This window comes from Erinaceus europaeus, chromosome 1 (genome assembly GCF_950295315.1).
Source record: "Erinaceus europaeus chromosome 1, mEriEur2.1, whole genome shotgun sequence".
In the NCBI taxonomy this organism is placed as follows: Eukaryota; Metazoa; Chordata; class Mammalia; order Eulipotyphla; family Erinaceidae; genus Erinaceus; species Erinaceus europaeus.
The window spans coordinates 20997691-21010640 of NC_080162.1; the positions used below are offsets into that span (position 1 = coordinate 20997691).

General features: G+C 50.6%; 1 protein-coding gene across 4 annotated transcripts in view; it reads left to right on the forward strand.

The window, feature by feature from the left end:
- Positions 1 to 12950, forward strand: part of TSPAN15 (tetraspanin 15) — a 71439-nt gene that overhangs the window by 48525 nt on the left and 9964 nt on the right. For all 4 annotated transcript variants that reach the window (XM_007524177.3, XM_016188584.2, XM_016188583.2 and 1 more), the window contains 2 exons: positions 7203 to 7298; positions 9900 to 10016. In XM_007524177.3, coding sequence (XP_007524239.1) covers positions 7203 to 7298; positions 9900 to 10016 — 213 coding nt within the window. The remainder of the gene's footprint in view (positions 1 to 7202; positions 7299 to 9899; positions 10017 to 12950) is intronic.

Genomic DNA, 12950 nt, shown 5'->3' on the forward strand with positions numbered 1-12950 from the left:
TGTTTGTTCTGCTGTCTCTCTTGATGGTAGAGGTGAGCTTCTCTTGCCTATGTGTTTCTTTTCTTTTCTTTTCTTTTCTTCTGATTGACTTAATAATGATCAACAAGACTGTAGGACAAGAGAGGAACAATTCCACACAATTCCCACCACCAGAGTTTTGCATCTCTCCCCTCCATTGGAAGCTTTCCTGTTCTTTATTCCTCTGGGAACATGGCCCCAAGTCAATCCATATTCCCAGCCTGTTTCTATATTTCCCTAGGGGGCATGGGTCTGGAGAGGTGGGGTTCCAGGGTACATTGGTGATGTCATCTGCCCAGGGAAGTCAGGTTGGCGTCATGGTAGCATCTGCAACTTGGTGGCTGAAAAAGTATTAAGATATAAGGCAGAACAATTTGTTTAATAATGAGGAACCTAAAGGTTAGAATATAGCCCAGACCTACAGGGATACAGAGGTTATACAGACTCCTGTGCTGAATATGGGCCCCAGATCCAGATGGGATTTACAGTTAACAATATTTATATACTTTTCTCATATTTGGGAGCTACTCTGCCCAGACCCAGTCCTATTTCCAACTCTGACACCATCTCCCCAGACAATACCTTTAGCCCTCCTGCATGTTAGCTGTTGGGCTCAGGTAAAAATTAGTGAAGTAATGGGCCCCTTGGAATATGCCTAAAATAAACCTATTCACTTTTTCCAAAATGGAGACCCCAAAACTGATCTGCTATAGTCTTGCCCGTGTGTTTCTAGCCAAAGAGAGCCAAGCAGCGCGTGCACTAGTGTCCCAGGGGCCAATGTCCCTCTACCTGCAGAGTAGGGTGTGGGCTGGGAAGACAGGAAGAGTGGCCTCTTCGCTGGCTGCTCAGAGGCTGCTGTGATCACACCCAGTGCCAGGTGAGGGGATAGTTGCACCACCCAGCCTGTGTGTTTTCTCTTGGCTGCTCTGAGAATGGCCTTGAGGTCAGTGGCAGCAGAAAGGAGACCGTGGCCCACTGGATGGAGACCCTGAACTTGTCCCTCCTTCCTGTCCAGAGCAAAGCAGAGAGGGTGCTGCACTTACCTAGTCAGAGTCTCAAGCTGCTGTATTCTACTTGACGGTGAGGGCTGGAACCCCAAATACCACAGGGATGAGCCCCCTAACTACCGGTCGGCTCAGATGAGGGGTTTGGCAAGCGTTCCAAAGAGCCTTGACAGCTCTTTATCCTCTTTCTCACTCCATGGGGTCTCCCCAACCTTTGGTTGTCAGATGAGCCCCATCTCAGGGATAGAGCACAGGCTGGTTGTTGGGGGGGGGGGGTAGGGCAGTGAGGAGGAATTCTGATTTTGGGGATCTGAGGGCAGCCCGATGGTGATGGCTTGTTTCAGGCACAAAGGAGGGATGGAAGTTCTCAGCTGGGTACCCCCTCTCCACCCCCAGCTGTGAGAACTGGGCCAACTTTCATTCCCACTGGGCCACCAGTGGCCTGACCTCCCAGGGTCTCAGCTGCTGATATGTAAGGATTGGCAGCTAGCCAGCAGCCTGCAGGCAACCAGGAGGCTCCATCCCCAGAGATCCGAGGCTCCAGCTGCTGCCCTTCCTCTTTCTTCCCGCACCTCCAGCCCCTCATCCCATGGGAGCTGCTGCCACTTGTCATCCCCCACCTCATCCCCACCCCCCACCCCCATTTTTCCTCATTCACATAAAAACAGAGAGAACACGGAGGATTCAGGTAGCTCTGAGACGAGACTTAAAGGAGGAAGTGGAGAGGACAGTTCTTTGTAGCTTAGCTCTGGTGGCTTAGACGACGATGTGCTCAGCAAATCCTGTGGCCTTTGATGTTTGCTTACTCATTGCTTAATTTAGCCTGGGCCATGACGCCTCAGAGGCCATGCTAGCCAGCTGGGAAAGGTGGTCATCTGTTCCTCCTGTCCTTTCTGAGGCCCTCTTCCCACCAGGGCTGCAGCTCAATTTACCATAGAGAAATCTGATCTTCATTTAGACAAACAACCTCTTTTGGGTTTTACACCACTGGAAAGTACTTAGAGATTAAGACTATTTGAGGAGAGAGGTCAGTTCTGACTGGAACAGCCCCTGCTGGAGGGACCTGGTTTTTGCTAAGGTGTGGGTAGCACTGGGTGTGTTTGGCCTCTGAAGCCAGAGGAAGCCAGAATTCTCTCTTCCTCATCTTGCTCCGTCGGGCACATTCTCTCTGAGTGGTTCCTTTGGCTCCTTAGAACATTGTGACCCATTAACACTGCCCGATATCGTTAGTGAGCTCCCTGGAGCTTCTCACTCCTCCTTCCCATTCAGCACAGCACAGGAACCCACATGTCCTGAATGTCTCCCCAGTGTGTACACACACACACACACACACACACACACACACACACACACACACACACACACTTCCAAGTAACACATACTTGCAAGAGCCAGTAAGTATGACTCAAAGAGACCCCTTTTGAGGGACTGGGAGTGGTGGTGGCAGCTGTCGCTCATGGTGCTGGGGTCATCTATTCCTCCTGTCCTTTCTGAGGCCCTCTTCCCACCAGGGCTGCAGCTCATTTTACCATAGAGAAATCTGATCTTCATTTAGACAAACAACCTCTTTTGGGTTTTACACCTTTGGAAAGTACTTAGAGATTAAGACAATTTGAGGAGAGAGGTCAGTCATGCCCACTAAAGAGGGTTGGAGAAGAATCTTTCCCTATCTTACCAAGCACTCCTTTGCCCAACCCTTTAAAAATTGAGAGTTGGGCGGTAGCACAGAGGGTTAAGCTCACGTGGCACGAAGCAGTAAGGATCCTGGTTCGAGTCCCCGGCTCCCCACCTTCAGGGGAGTCACTTCGCAGGTGGTGAAGCAGGCCTGCAGGTGTCTATCTTTCTCTTCCCCACTCTGTCTTTCCCTCCTCTCTCCATTTCTCTCTGTCCTATCCAACAACAGCAACATAAATAACTACAACAATAATAACTACAACAACAATAAAAAAGGGCAACAAAAGGGAAAATGAATAAAAATTAAAAAAATTAAAAGAAATAATTAACCAGTTAATCAGACAGAACCAGAACATCCCTCCAGCATACGTGCTGCTAGCAAGTAAACTCAGCACTTCATGCTTGAGAGGCCAGTGCTTCGTCCATTCTGCCACTCCGTGTGCTCTCTCACCCCTTGTGCTGCTCTTGGGAGAGTGTGTTCAGCATGAGACCCAGAGAGGGCTGGGAGGTGGATAGGTGCCAAGGGTTGTGGTGACCAGCCCTGTGTCTCTGGGGCCTCAAAAGTGTGAGGAAGCCACTTGCCAGTCACATAACCTGTGTCCTTAGACATGTTCCCAACCCTGCAGCCAAGGAGCCCCTACAGCAAACCCAGAGTTCTTCTCCTTCCTGGGGAGAGACTGACCCCACTCACCCTGCTGCTTCTGAAATAGCTTCACCACACCCCAGCTGGCAAGCCAGTCTTTTCTTCACCTAGAGGGACAGATGCCCAAGGCTGAGAAGGTTTTCTGAGTAGCTGCTGCTTCTGACACAGACTCTGACCCAGTTCAGGACAGCAGGCTGGTGGGGGCCTTTTACATGGGAACCAGCCCAGCCCAGCACCCGCCTCTTCCCTGTCCTCTCCAAGCTGCCATCCTGTCTCCCTGAGCAAATTGTTCAACCCCAGAATGACTGTTCATGTCAGGAGGGAGTTCCTTTTACTCTGACTTTGAGCCACATGAGTGTGAAGAAGATGGTGTGAGCTGGGTGGTGGTGCACCTGGTTAAGTGCACATAGTACTAAGCACAAGGACCAGTGCAAGGACCCCAGTTCGAGACCCCCACCTCCCCACATCCAAGGGGAACACTTCAGAAGTGGTGAAGCAGGTCTGCAGGTGTCTGTCTTTCTCTTTCCCTCTCTACCTCCCCTCCCTCTCAATTTCTCTCTGTCCTATCCAACAAAATGGAAAAATGGCCACCAGGAGCAATGGATTCATAGTGTTGGCACCAAACCCCAGTGATAACCCTGGAGACAAAAAAGAAGGAGGAGGAGGAGGGGAAGGAGAAGGTGATGATGGTGATGACGACAAAGATGGCAGACACTCCTTTGTTCTCTCCTCTGGAGTCTGGAGATAGTTTGGGGAGATGGTCCCAAACTGGCTCTCTGGTCCTTTTTTTTTTTTAACTCCCTTCTTTTTTTTAATGTTTATTTATTTATTCCCTTTTGTTGCCCTTGTTTTATTGTTGTAATTATTACTGTTATTGTTATTGATGTCATCATTGTTGGATAGGACAGAGAGAAATGGAGAGAGGAGGGGAAGACAGAGAGGGTGAGAGAAAGACAGACACCTGCAGACCTGCTTCACCGCCTGTAAAGCAAGTCCCCTGCAGGTGGGGAGCCGGGGGCTCGAACCAGGATCCTTACGCCTTGTGCTTTGCGACATCTGTGCTTAACCCGCTGCGCTACTGCCCGACTCCCTGGATCTCTGGTTCTTATCTCCACCTTTTATGTGTATCAGACCAGGATTTTTAAACCTCTGTTCCAGATCTTTTTGCTGGTGATCAGCAGGTGTCCTAGGATGAGTGCCTGGCTCTCTGGGCTATGGTGTATGTGTTCCAGGCCAAGCCCAGCAAGTGCCCCAGAGGCCACCTCCATTGCAGTGGGCCTTTGGGACAAGCGTTAGGACCTCAGTTTCCCTTGAGATGAGTCAGTTTTCTTCAGTGATGTGAATAGGTGCCATATTCCCTGGGAAAAGAAGTGTCTATAGCTTGCTTTGTCATGATTAAAACTCAGCTTTGGGCTCTGCCCACCCCACACTAAAGGAAGCTTTGGTGCTGTGGTGTCTCCCTGTCACTTTGTCTCTGTCTTCCTAACTGAAGAAGTCTGGACTGATAAGCCCTGGTGAGGACAACAACAATCTGTACTAATTCTGTCATGACCCTCTATGTGCTCAGCACCCTACTAAGCTCAGCCGCAGTGTTAATCTAAGTGTTACAACATCCCTGGGAGGCACAGTGGAGTGTGTCTTCCAGTCTTCAGGCCAGGAAACTGGTTGTGAAGGCAAAGGAAAAACCTGAGGCCTAGGTGCAGCCAGGGCTGCTTTTTTTTTTTTTTTTAATAGAGATATGGGTAGGGGGTGGGGGGAGTGAGAGAGGGAGAGAGATCACAACACCAGAGCTTTCTTCAATGCAATGGGACCAGGTTCGAACCTGGGTCACACACATAGCAAAACTATCCCTATGAGCTATCTTTTCTTTTAATTTCATTATCAGGGGATTAATGGTTTATAGTCCACACTAAAACACAATAGTTTGTACATGCATAACATTTCTCTGTTTTCCACATAACAATACAACCCCTGCTAGGTCCTCCCTCCTCTGCCATCATGTTCCAGGACCTGAACCCCACCCCCCACCTCAGAGTCTTTTACTTTGTTGCGATACACCAACTCCAATCCCAGTTCTGTTTTGTGGTTTCCCTTCTGATCTTGTTTTTCAACTTCTGTCTATGAGTGAGATCATCCCATATTCATCCTTCTCTTTCTGACTTATCTCACTTAACATGATTCCTTCAAGGGCCATCCAAGATGAGGTGAAGAAGGTGAAGTCACTGTTTTTAATAGCTGAGTAGTATTCCATTGTGTATATAGACCACAACTTGCTCAGCCACTCATCTGTTGTTGGACACCTGGGTTGCTTCCAGGTTTTGGCTATTACAAACTGTGCTGCTATGAACATAGGTATACACAGATCTTTTTGGATGGGTGTGTTGGGTTCCTTAGGATCTATCTCCAGGAGAGGAATTACAACCCTAGGGTAGAGCCACTTCTAGCCTTCTGAGAGATCTCCAGACTGTTCTCCACAGGGGCTGAACCAAGTTACATTCCCACCAGCAGTGCAGGAGGATTCCTTTGTCCCCACAACCTCTCCAGCATTTGTTGTTGCTAACTTTTCTGATGTATGACATTCTCACAGGAGTGAAGTGGTGTCTCCTTGTTGTCTTTATTTCTGTGAGCTATTTTGCTGGCCCCTTGGGCTCCTTTTGACTCCAAGGCCTTACAGCACCCTGCTACCTACATCTCACCACCACTCAGCCTAATCTTTGATCCTTAGAGCTGGAAGTTTGTATGAAGATAGGCTTGCATAGGAGGAAGGGGGTTTCAAAAGCAGTGAAGCAGTGCTATAGATGTCTCTCTTTCTCTCTCCCTTTTTATCCTCCTTCCCTCTAAATTTCTCTTTGTCCTATCAAAATAAACAGATAGATAGATAGATAGATAGATAAATAAATAAATAAATGTTAAAAAAAAAAAAAAAAGGCCTGTATGAGTGGTTCACAAATGGGAAACTGAGGCCCAGAAGGGGAAATCACTGTGTCAAGTCCTGGAACCTGGGTCTGTTGTCCCAGTACACCCTGCAGGTCCCTCCCCAGGGATTGTCTGGCTCCAGAGCGAGAATGTCCCCTTTGTGCTAGCACAATCTCTGATGACACTCAGGCCTCCCGCTCTGAAAGCCCTGATTGTGGCTGTGAGCATGGAGCTGGGCTCCCCACACTCCCACCTCCGCCCCTTCCCGCTGTGGGGCCTTTTGTGCTCCCGGATCTCAGCACAACAGTGGGACTGTTGATCCCCAGGGCCCAGCATGACTGCGTGAGGGCAGCATGCCAGTGCTCTTCCCACCAGAAACTGTCCCAGACTAAGTGGGAGGCGGGCTCGTCATCTGTGGGCCTGAGTGCTGCACTGAGGAAGAAAGGCCCTGCCCGGAAGTGGGGAGACCTGATTTCCTGTCCCAGATGAGCTTTGTGACTTTAGGAGAGTGGGAGTCCCTCTTGGCCTCAGTTTCCTTATTTGCCACACAAGGTTGGGTAATAGAGAAGAGTGGGGAGGAATGTGGAAAGCACAAGGAAGATTCTAGCACAGGCTGTCCTGGGACAGGGGCATTGGAAGAGTTCCAGCCCAAGAACTAGGGTAACCATATCCCAGTCCAGCAGGCTAATTCCACACCTCCCCCTCTAACAGGAAGGGGACTCCCAGACTTGGAATCAGTCCTGCTCAGACATGGCAGAGGGACTTGGATATCAGTGGATGTTGGTGTCATGGAGATGGGGTGTGGGGCAGGGAGGTCATGAGTGTTGAGGGAAGTAAATGGTGGGGTGCTCTATAGCCACATGGTTACTTCATTCTACTCTAGACTCAGAAAATCTAGATCTTAGCATGTGTTGTTCTTTCTCTTTGCAATTTATTTATTTACACAGACCATTGATTTTCTGAATGACAATATTCGAAGAGGAATCGTGAACTACTATGATGATCTGGACTTCAAAAACATCATGGATTTTGTTCAGAAGGAGGTGAGCCAGTTGCTTTGAGTCAGAGATGTGCCCTCCATTCCCTTTGCCCTCCACTTAGGACCCTGCTTCAGAGAGTGGGGATGAGGGGGTCATGTGGCTTATCCATTCCCAGGGCAGGTGGCTAAGCTGAGACAGGGTGCAGCATGGATGGCCCAGGGCCCAACCTCCTCATTGGTGCACAATGTCCTCATTCTACCTGCCCCTCTCCAGTTACATGAACCCTCACCCCCTGAAAACCAAGGCCAATGTTAGACAGAGCTACAAGTCACTGTACCTGGCCCTAGGGTGCCCATCTCTAATGACAGGCTTCTTCCTTGAGGCAGAAAAGACATCCAAACTACCCTGTTTAAAGTCCCTTCTGTCAGATCCCTCCAGAGATGGGGCTGCTTCCCTGCCAAGCCTAAGACAACCTGGTGGGGAGAGAGTGGCACTTTCCAAATTTAACTCCCCCCTGCCACGGGGGACAGAAAGAACCTTCTTCTTGTCCTCCTCCTCCTCCTCTTCCTCCTCCTCCTCCTCCTCTTCCTCCTCTGTGACACTTCTTTGAGAGGTGAGGTGGTTGTCATTTTTGGAGGTCAGCCTTCCTCCTCAGGGTCTACCTGAGTCTGTGCAGGTCAGTCATGGCCGTCGGTGGCTTCTGTACATCAACCATGCTTGTTGTTGCCCCTCATGCCTCTGGCTCCCATGGGCATCAGAGGCGTACTAATGGTTCCTCCCCCTGTGTCAATGTGAGATTGCTTGGCTGAACTCCAAAGTGCCAGGGCAATGCTAGGCTTGTGGTGAGACCTCAGCAAGCCTCAGCTGAGGAGGTCATTGTGGTCACGTTCTCCTGGGAGAAAACAGCAGAGTCTGGAGCTTAGGCGCCAACTCAGTCCTGATAGTGCTCGCTGGGACATGACGGTGGGGGGCTTCAGCTGGTCTCTTTGTTCTCAGCAAGGAGTGACAACTCACTACACCAGGTCCCCACCCACCCACACCCACACACCCACACATACACACTGACCACTCCCTTGGCTCAGACCCTCACTACAGTCACAACAGGTGCAGGCGTGGGAGGCTCTCCTCTGCCTCGGATGTGCCTGCAGCTTGCTGAGCTCTGCCTCAGATGGAGCAAGATGTTTTCATTGGAACCAGCTTCCAGCTGCCTTGGAGATTTCACTCCTCCAGGGGGTAGGATTAGGGTCAGTGGCAGGGTGAAGTGTGTGTGTGTCTTCTTGTCTATCTCATGCTTATGGAGCACCTACTGGGTGCCAGGTCCTGTGCTGAGTGCTTCATGTAGAGCCTCTCTTTGGGACTCCCCTCAGCTCAATTGTGCCAAGCTGGCACTACCCTTCTTGCTTTACAGATGAGGCTTTGATGCCCTGGGAGACTGATCAGCTTGCCCAAAGTCACACAGCTAGGAGTGGTGGTGTGAGGATTTGAATTCCAGTCGGTCTGATTATATTATCATCGCACAGCACCACAGAAAGGCACTCCCAGGTCCTGAAACCTGATGGCCTGGGGGGTGGGTGGGGGGTGCCATGGGGGGGGGGTTGTGGAAGGATGACTGGCTTGCGTTTTTGCCACGACCTCTGACCACATCACTCCCCTGGCTAAACTCTCCAGACTTTCCATCACTTGGAAAACAACTCAAATTGTGTGCCCGTCCTGGCTGAGCGGACTCTAGCAGGCCCAACCAACGTCACCCTCCCATCCCCTCCGCTGGCCCTCGCTCTGCTCTGCTCTGCTCTGCTCTGGGCACGGTGACGCCTGTGGCTGGAGCTGAAGGACAGCTTGTTTGTCTCCACACGTGGCTCTGCACATCCTGGCTGGCTTTACCTCTTGTTCATGTTTCAGATTCTATGCTGTGTCCCCAGGCTGGATTTTCCTGAGCTTCCAGCTAAACCTGCCTCTCCCCCCAAGCCCTTTCCCTATTTTTTCATGCTCCCTGTTCACAGCACTGCCTCCCTGCCTCAAGGTCTTTCTCGAGTGGTGGTTACGCTCTCTCCCTCCACCTGAACGTTTTTCGTATAGACAGGGCTGACTGCTTTCACTCAGCCTCATCTCTCGGTGTCCAGAACAATGCCTGGTACACACCACCTCCGAGTAACTGCATTCCTTGGGTGTAGGCACCAGCACAACACTGGCCTGGGGGGAGATGTCAGGAAGAACTAGCTCACAGAATGGTGCCAGTCTTACCAGAGCTCTGCCCGGAGTCCAGGGCAGAGGCCTGTACAGAGCTGGAAGGTGAGGAGAGGGCAGTATGGTGTTGGGGTCCCTGGGTTGTGAGGGTGTCCAGAGACTTCCAGTCTCTGGGTTGGTACTTAACAGCCATGGGGATACGGCAATGGAGCCCGGTTATCAGGAACAGGCTTTCCCTCCCGGACACCCCGCTCATCCCAATACTCCTCGAAGGGGCTGCCCAGCCTTGGTGCCCAAGTATGACCTTCTGGGCAGCTCTGACCTGACGCTGTATGGCCTCCTGAGCTCCCTGGGACAGGCCCCGCCCCTCAGCAGGGCAAACCACTTAATAAGCCCAGGGTCTCCCACAGGGCCCCTTCCTGCTCCCTGGTTAAGTCTTGATGGTGACGTAGCTGCCTCCCCTCTTGCTTCCTCTCTCAGTTTAAATGCTGTGGCGGCGAAGACTACCGAGACTGGGACAAAAACCAGTACCACAGCTGTGATGCCCCCGGACCCCTGGCCTGTGGGGTGCCCTACACTTGCTGCTTCAGAAACACGGTACCTATGACCCGTAGGAGGGGGCAGCATGGGGCTGCCGCAGCCAGCCAGGCTCCTCTCTCAGCTTTTGGGACGGGTGGTGTGTATGTGTGAGGGTGTGGGTGGGGCTAGTTGGTGGTGATGAACCTCCAGGGCCACAGGAGGGCTGTCTGGGGCCTACAGTCAGAAGTGTTTATTCATCGTACCTGCAAGTTACTATCCACGAGTGGACGTGGCCTACAGTCAGAAGTGTTTATTCATCGTATCTGCGAGTTACTATCCACGAGTAGTCATGCACAGGCCTGCTCTGGGCTCCTTAGTTGTAGTAACTCATTCAGTTCTTTCAACAACACTGTGAAGAGGTACTGTTCTCTCACCCACTATCCTGATGAGGAGATTGAGGCACCAAAAGGTCAGGTGTTATGCCTGAGGCTGTTGGACTGGGGTGACACAGGCACCATGGGCTGGCCTACCATGTAGCCAGGTGAGAAGTGGGAGAAGGGTCCCGATCCTGGGACTGAGCAGGGGGAGCCAGCTCTGTAGCATTCGCCAGGACAGGGTCCGCACGTGTGATCGCTCAGGGTCTCTGGGCTCAAGGCCCTGGTGGTCATCACCAAGAGGACACTTGGAAGTGTATGTGTGGGTGACATGAGAGCCAGCCTCTGCCACTCCCCAGCAGGGTTCTCTCAGCTCTGTCTCCTCCTTAACCACTGCAAAGATCATCCAGTGCTGTCACCACTTGAGAATGACAAGTTTCGTATGTTTGGCTAATTAAAGTGTCCAGAAACTGCCTAGTTTCTGCACTGGAATGAGGCAGAGAGCTTTGCAATTACTCATGCCCTAAACAGTCATGGAAAAATTTCTTTCGGACACCGCCACCATTCTGTACCCACTGCTGGATTCTGTAAACCCATCAGCTGTGGGTAGGGGGTGTGGAGCCCTGCCCATGAGTAGGGGACTGGTGCCCAGTGCACTCATCCTAAAAAGAGGCTGGGCCAGGAGGGGGCATGTGTTTGTTCATAAGCCCCTGGTCCCCACCTGCATGGAGGAAAGCTTACAGGCAGTGAAGCAGTGCTGCAGGCGTCTGCTTTTTCTTTCTCCCTCTCTCTCTCTCTTCCACCCCCCCCCCCCTTTTTGCCTCCAAGGTTATTGCTGGGGCTCAGTGCCTGCACTACGAATCCACTGGTCCTGGAGGCCATTTTTCCCCCTTTTTGTTGCCCTTGTTGTTTATTGTTGTTGTTGTTTTATAGGATAGATGCCGGGCTAGCTTCACGGGCAGGAGAGAGAAACTACCAGTGGTACGCAGTTCAGTCTTTATTCATGTGGAATGCAGCACAATCTAAGCTAAGCTCTAATCACAATCCTGTCCTTATATATACTCGCCAAGTAGGGTGGAAACAGGATGTGCCGTAGAGAGGGTGGAGCGAAAAGAGACTGGTGGAAATCAGGGTGACTATGAGAGGGGGCAGAGCAAAAAGACATCGTGAACCAGTGGGGATTAAAGCAATGCCCTGGAGGCAGGGCGGTGCTTAGCTAACAGTGGTTATGTACATAGAATACAGAGTTAAGCAGGGGGGATTAAACCAATGAAACAGAAGGGGTTTTAGAAGCAGAATTAGAAGCATACCAACAGATAGAGAGAAATGGAGAGAGGAACGCAAGACAGAGAGGGGTAGAGAAAGGTAGACACCAGCAGACCTGCTTCACCGCTTGTGAAGTGACTCCCCTGCAGGTGGGGAGCCGGGGGCTCGAACCTGCTTCCGTACACCAGTCCTTTCACTTTGCATGCTTAACCTGCAGCCCTACCGCCTGCTCCCCCCACCTTTTTTTTTTTTTTTTTGCCACCAGGGTTATCGCTGGAGCTCTGTGTCAGCACTATGAATCCACTGTTCCGGGAGGCCATTTTTTTCTGGGTTTTTTTCCCCTAATTTTTTATTAGATATGACAGATAACTTGAGAGAGGATGAGGAGCTAGATGGAGAGAAAGACAGACACCTGCAGACCTGCTTCACTGTTTATAAAGCAGGCCCCTGCAGGTGGGGAGCCGAAGCTGAACCCAGACCCTTGCAGCTTGGTAATCAGTAAGCTTGATCAGCTGCACCACCCGCCCTCCCCTTCTCCTCAATCTTGTCTCTGTCTCTATCAAAAAAAAAAGTGACAAGAAAAAAAACTTTTAAAAAGCCTTTGTCATTTACTATGTAAATTTCTTTTTTTTTTTTTTTTTTTTTATTAATTAACAAAACCATAGGGTAGGAGGGGTACAACTCCACACAATTCCCACCGCCCAATCTCCATATCCCACCCCCTCCCCCGATAGCTTTCCCATTCTCTATCCCTCTGGGAGCATGGACCCAGGGTCATTGAGGGTTGCAGAAGGTAGAAGGTCTGGCTTCTGTAATTGCTTCCTCGCTGAACATGGGCATTGACTGGTCGGTCCACACTCCCAGTCTGCCTCTCTCTTTCCCTAGTAGGATGGGTCTCTGGGGAAGCTGAGCTCCAGGACACATTGGTGGTGTCTTCAATCCAGGGAAGTCTGGCTGGCATCCTGATGACACCTGGAACCTGGTGACTGAAAAGAGAGTTAACATACAAAGCCAAACAAATTGTTGAGCAATCATGGACCCAAAGCTTGGAAAAGTGGAGAGGAAGTATTAGGGAGGTACTCACTGCAAACTCTAGTATACTTCTGCTTTCTTACTTTGGTGCCATACTCCAAACTCAGTCAATTTCTGCTTTGCGTTTCTACTTCTTCTTCCTTTTTTTGTTTTTTTTACATGCATAACATTCCCCAGATTCCCATTTAGCAATACAACCCCCACTATTTCATTCGTCATTTTTCATGGACCTGTATTCTCCCCACCCACCCACCCACCCCAGAGTCTTTTACTTTGGTGTAATACTCCAATTCCATTTTAGGTTCGACTTGTGTTTTCTTTTCTAATCTTGTTTTTCAAC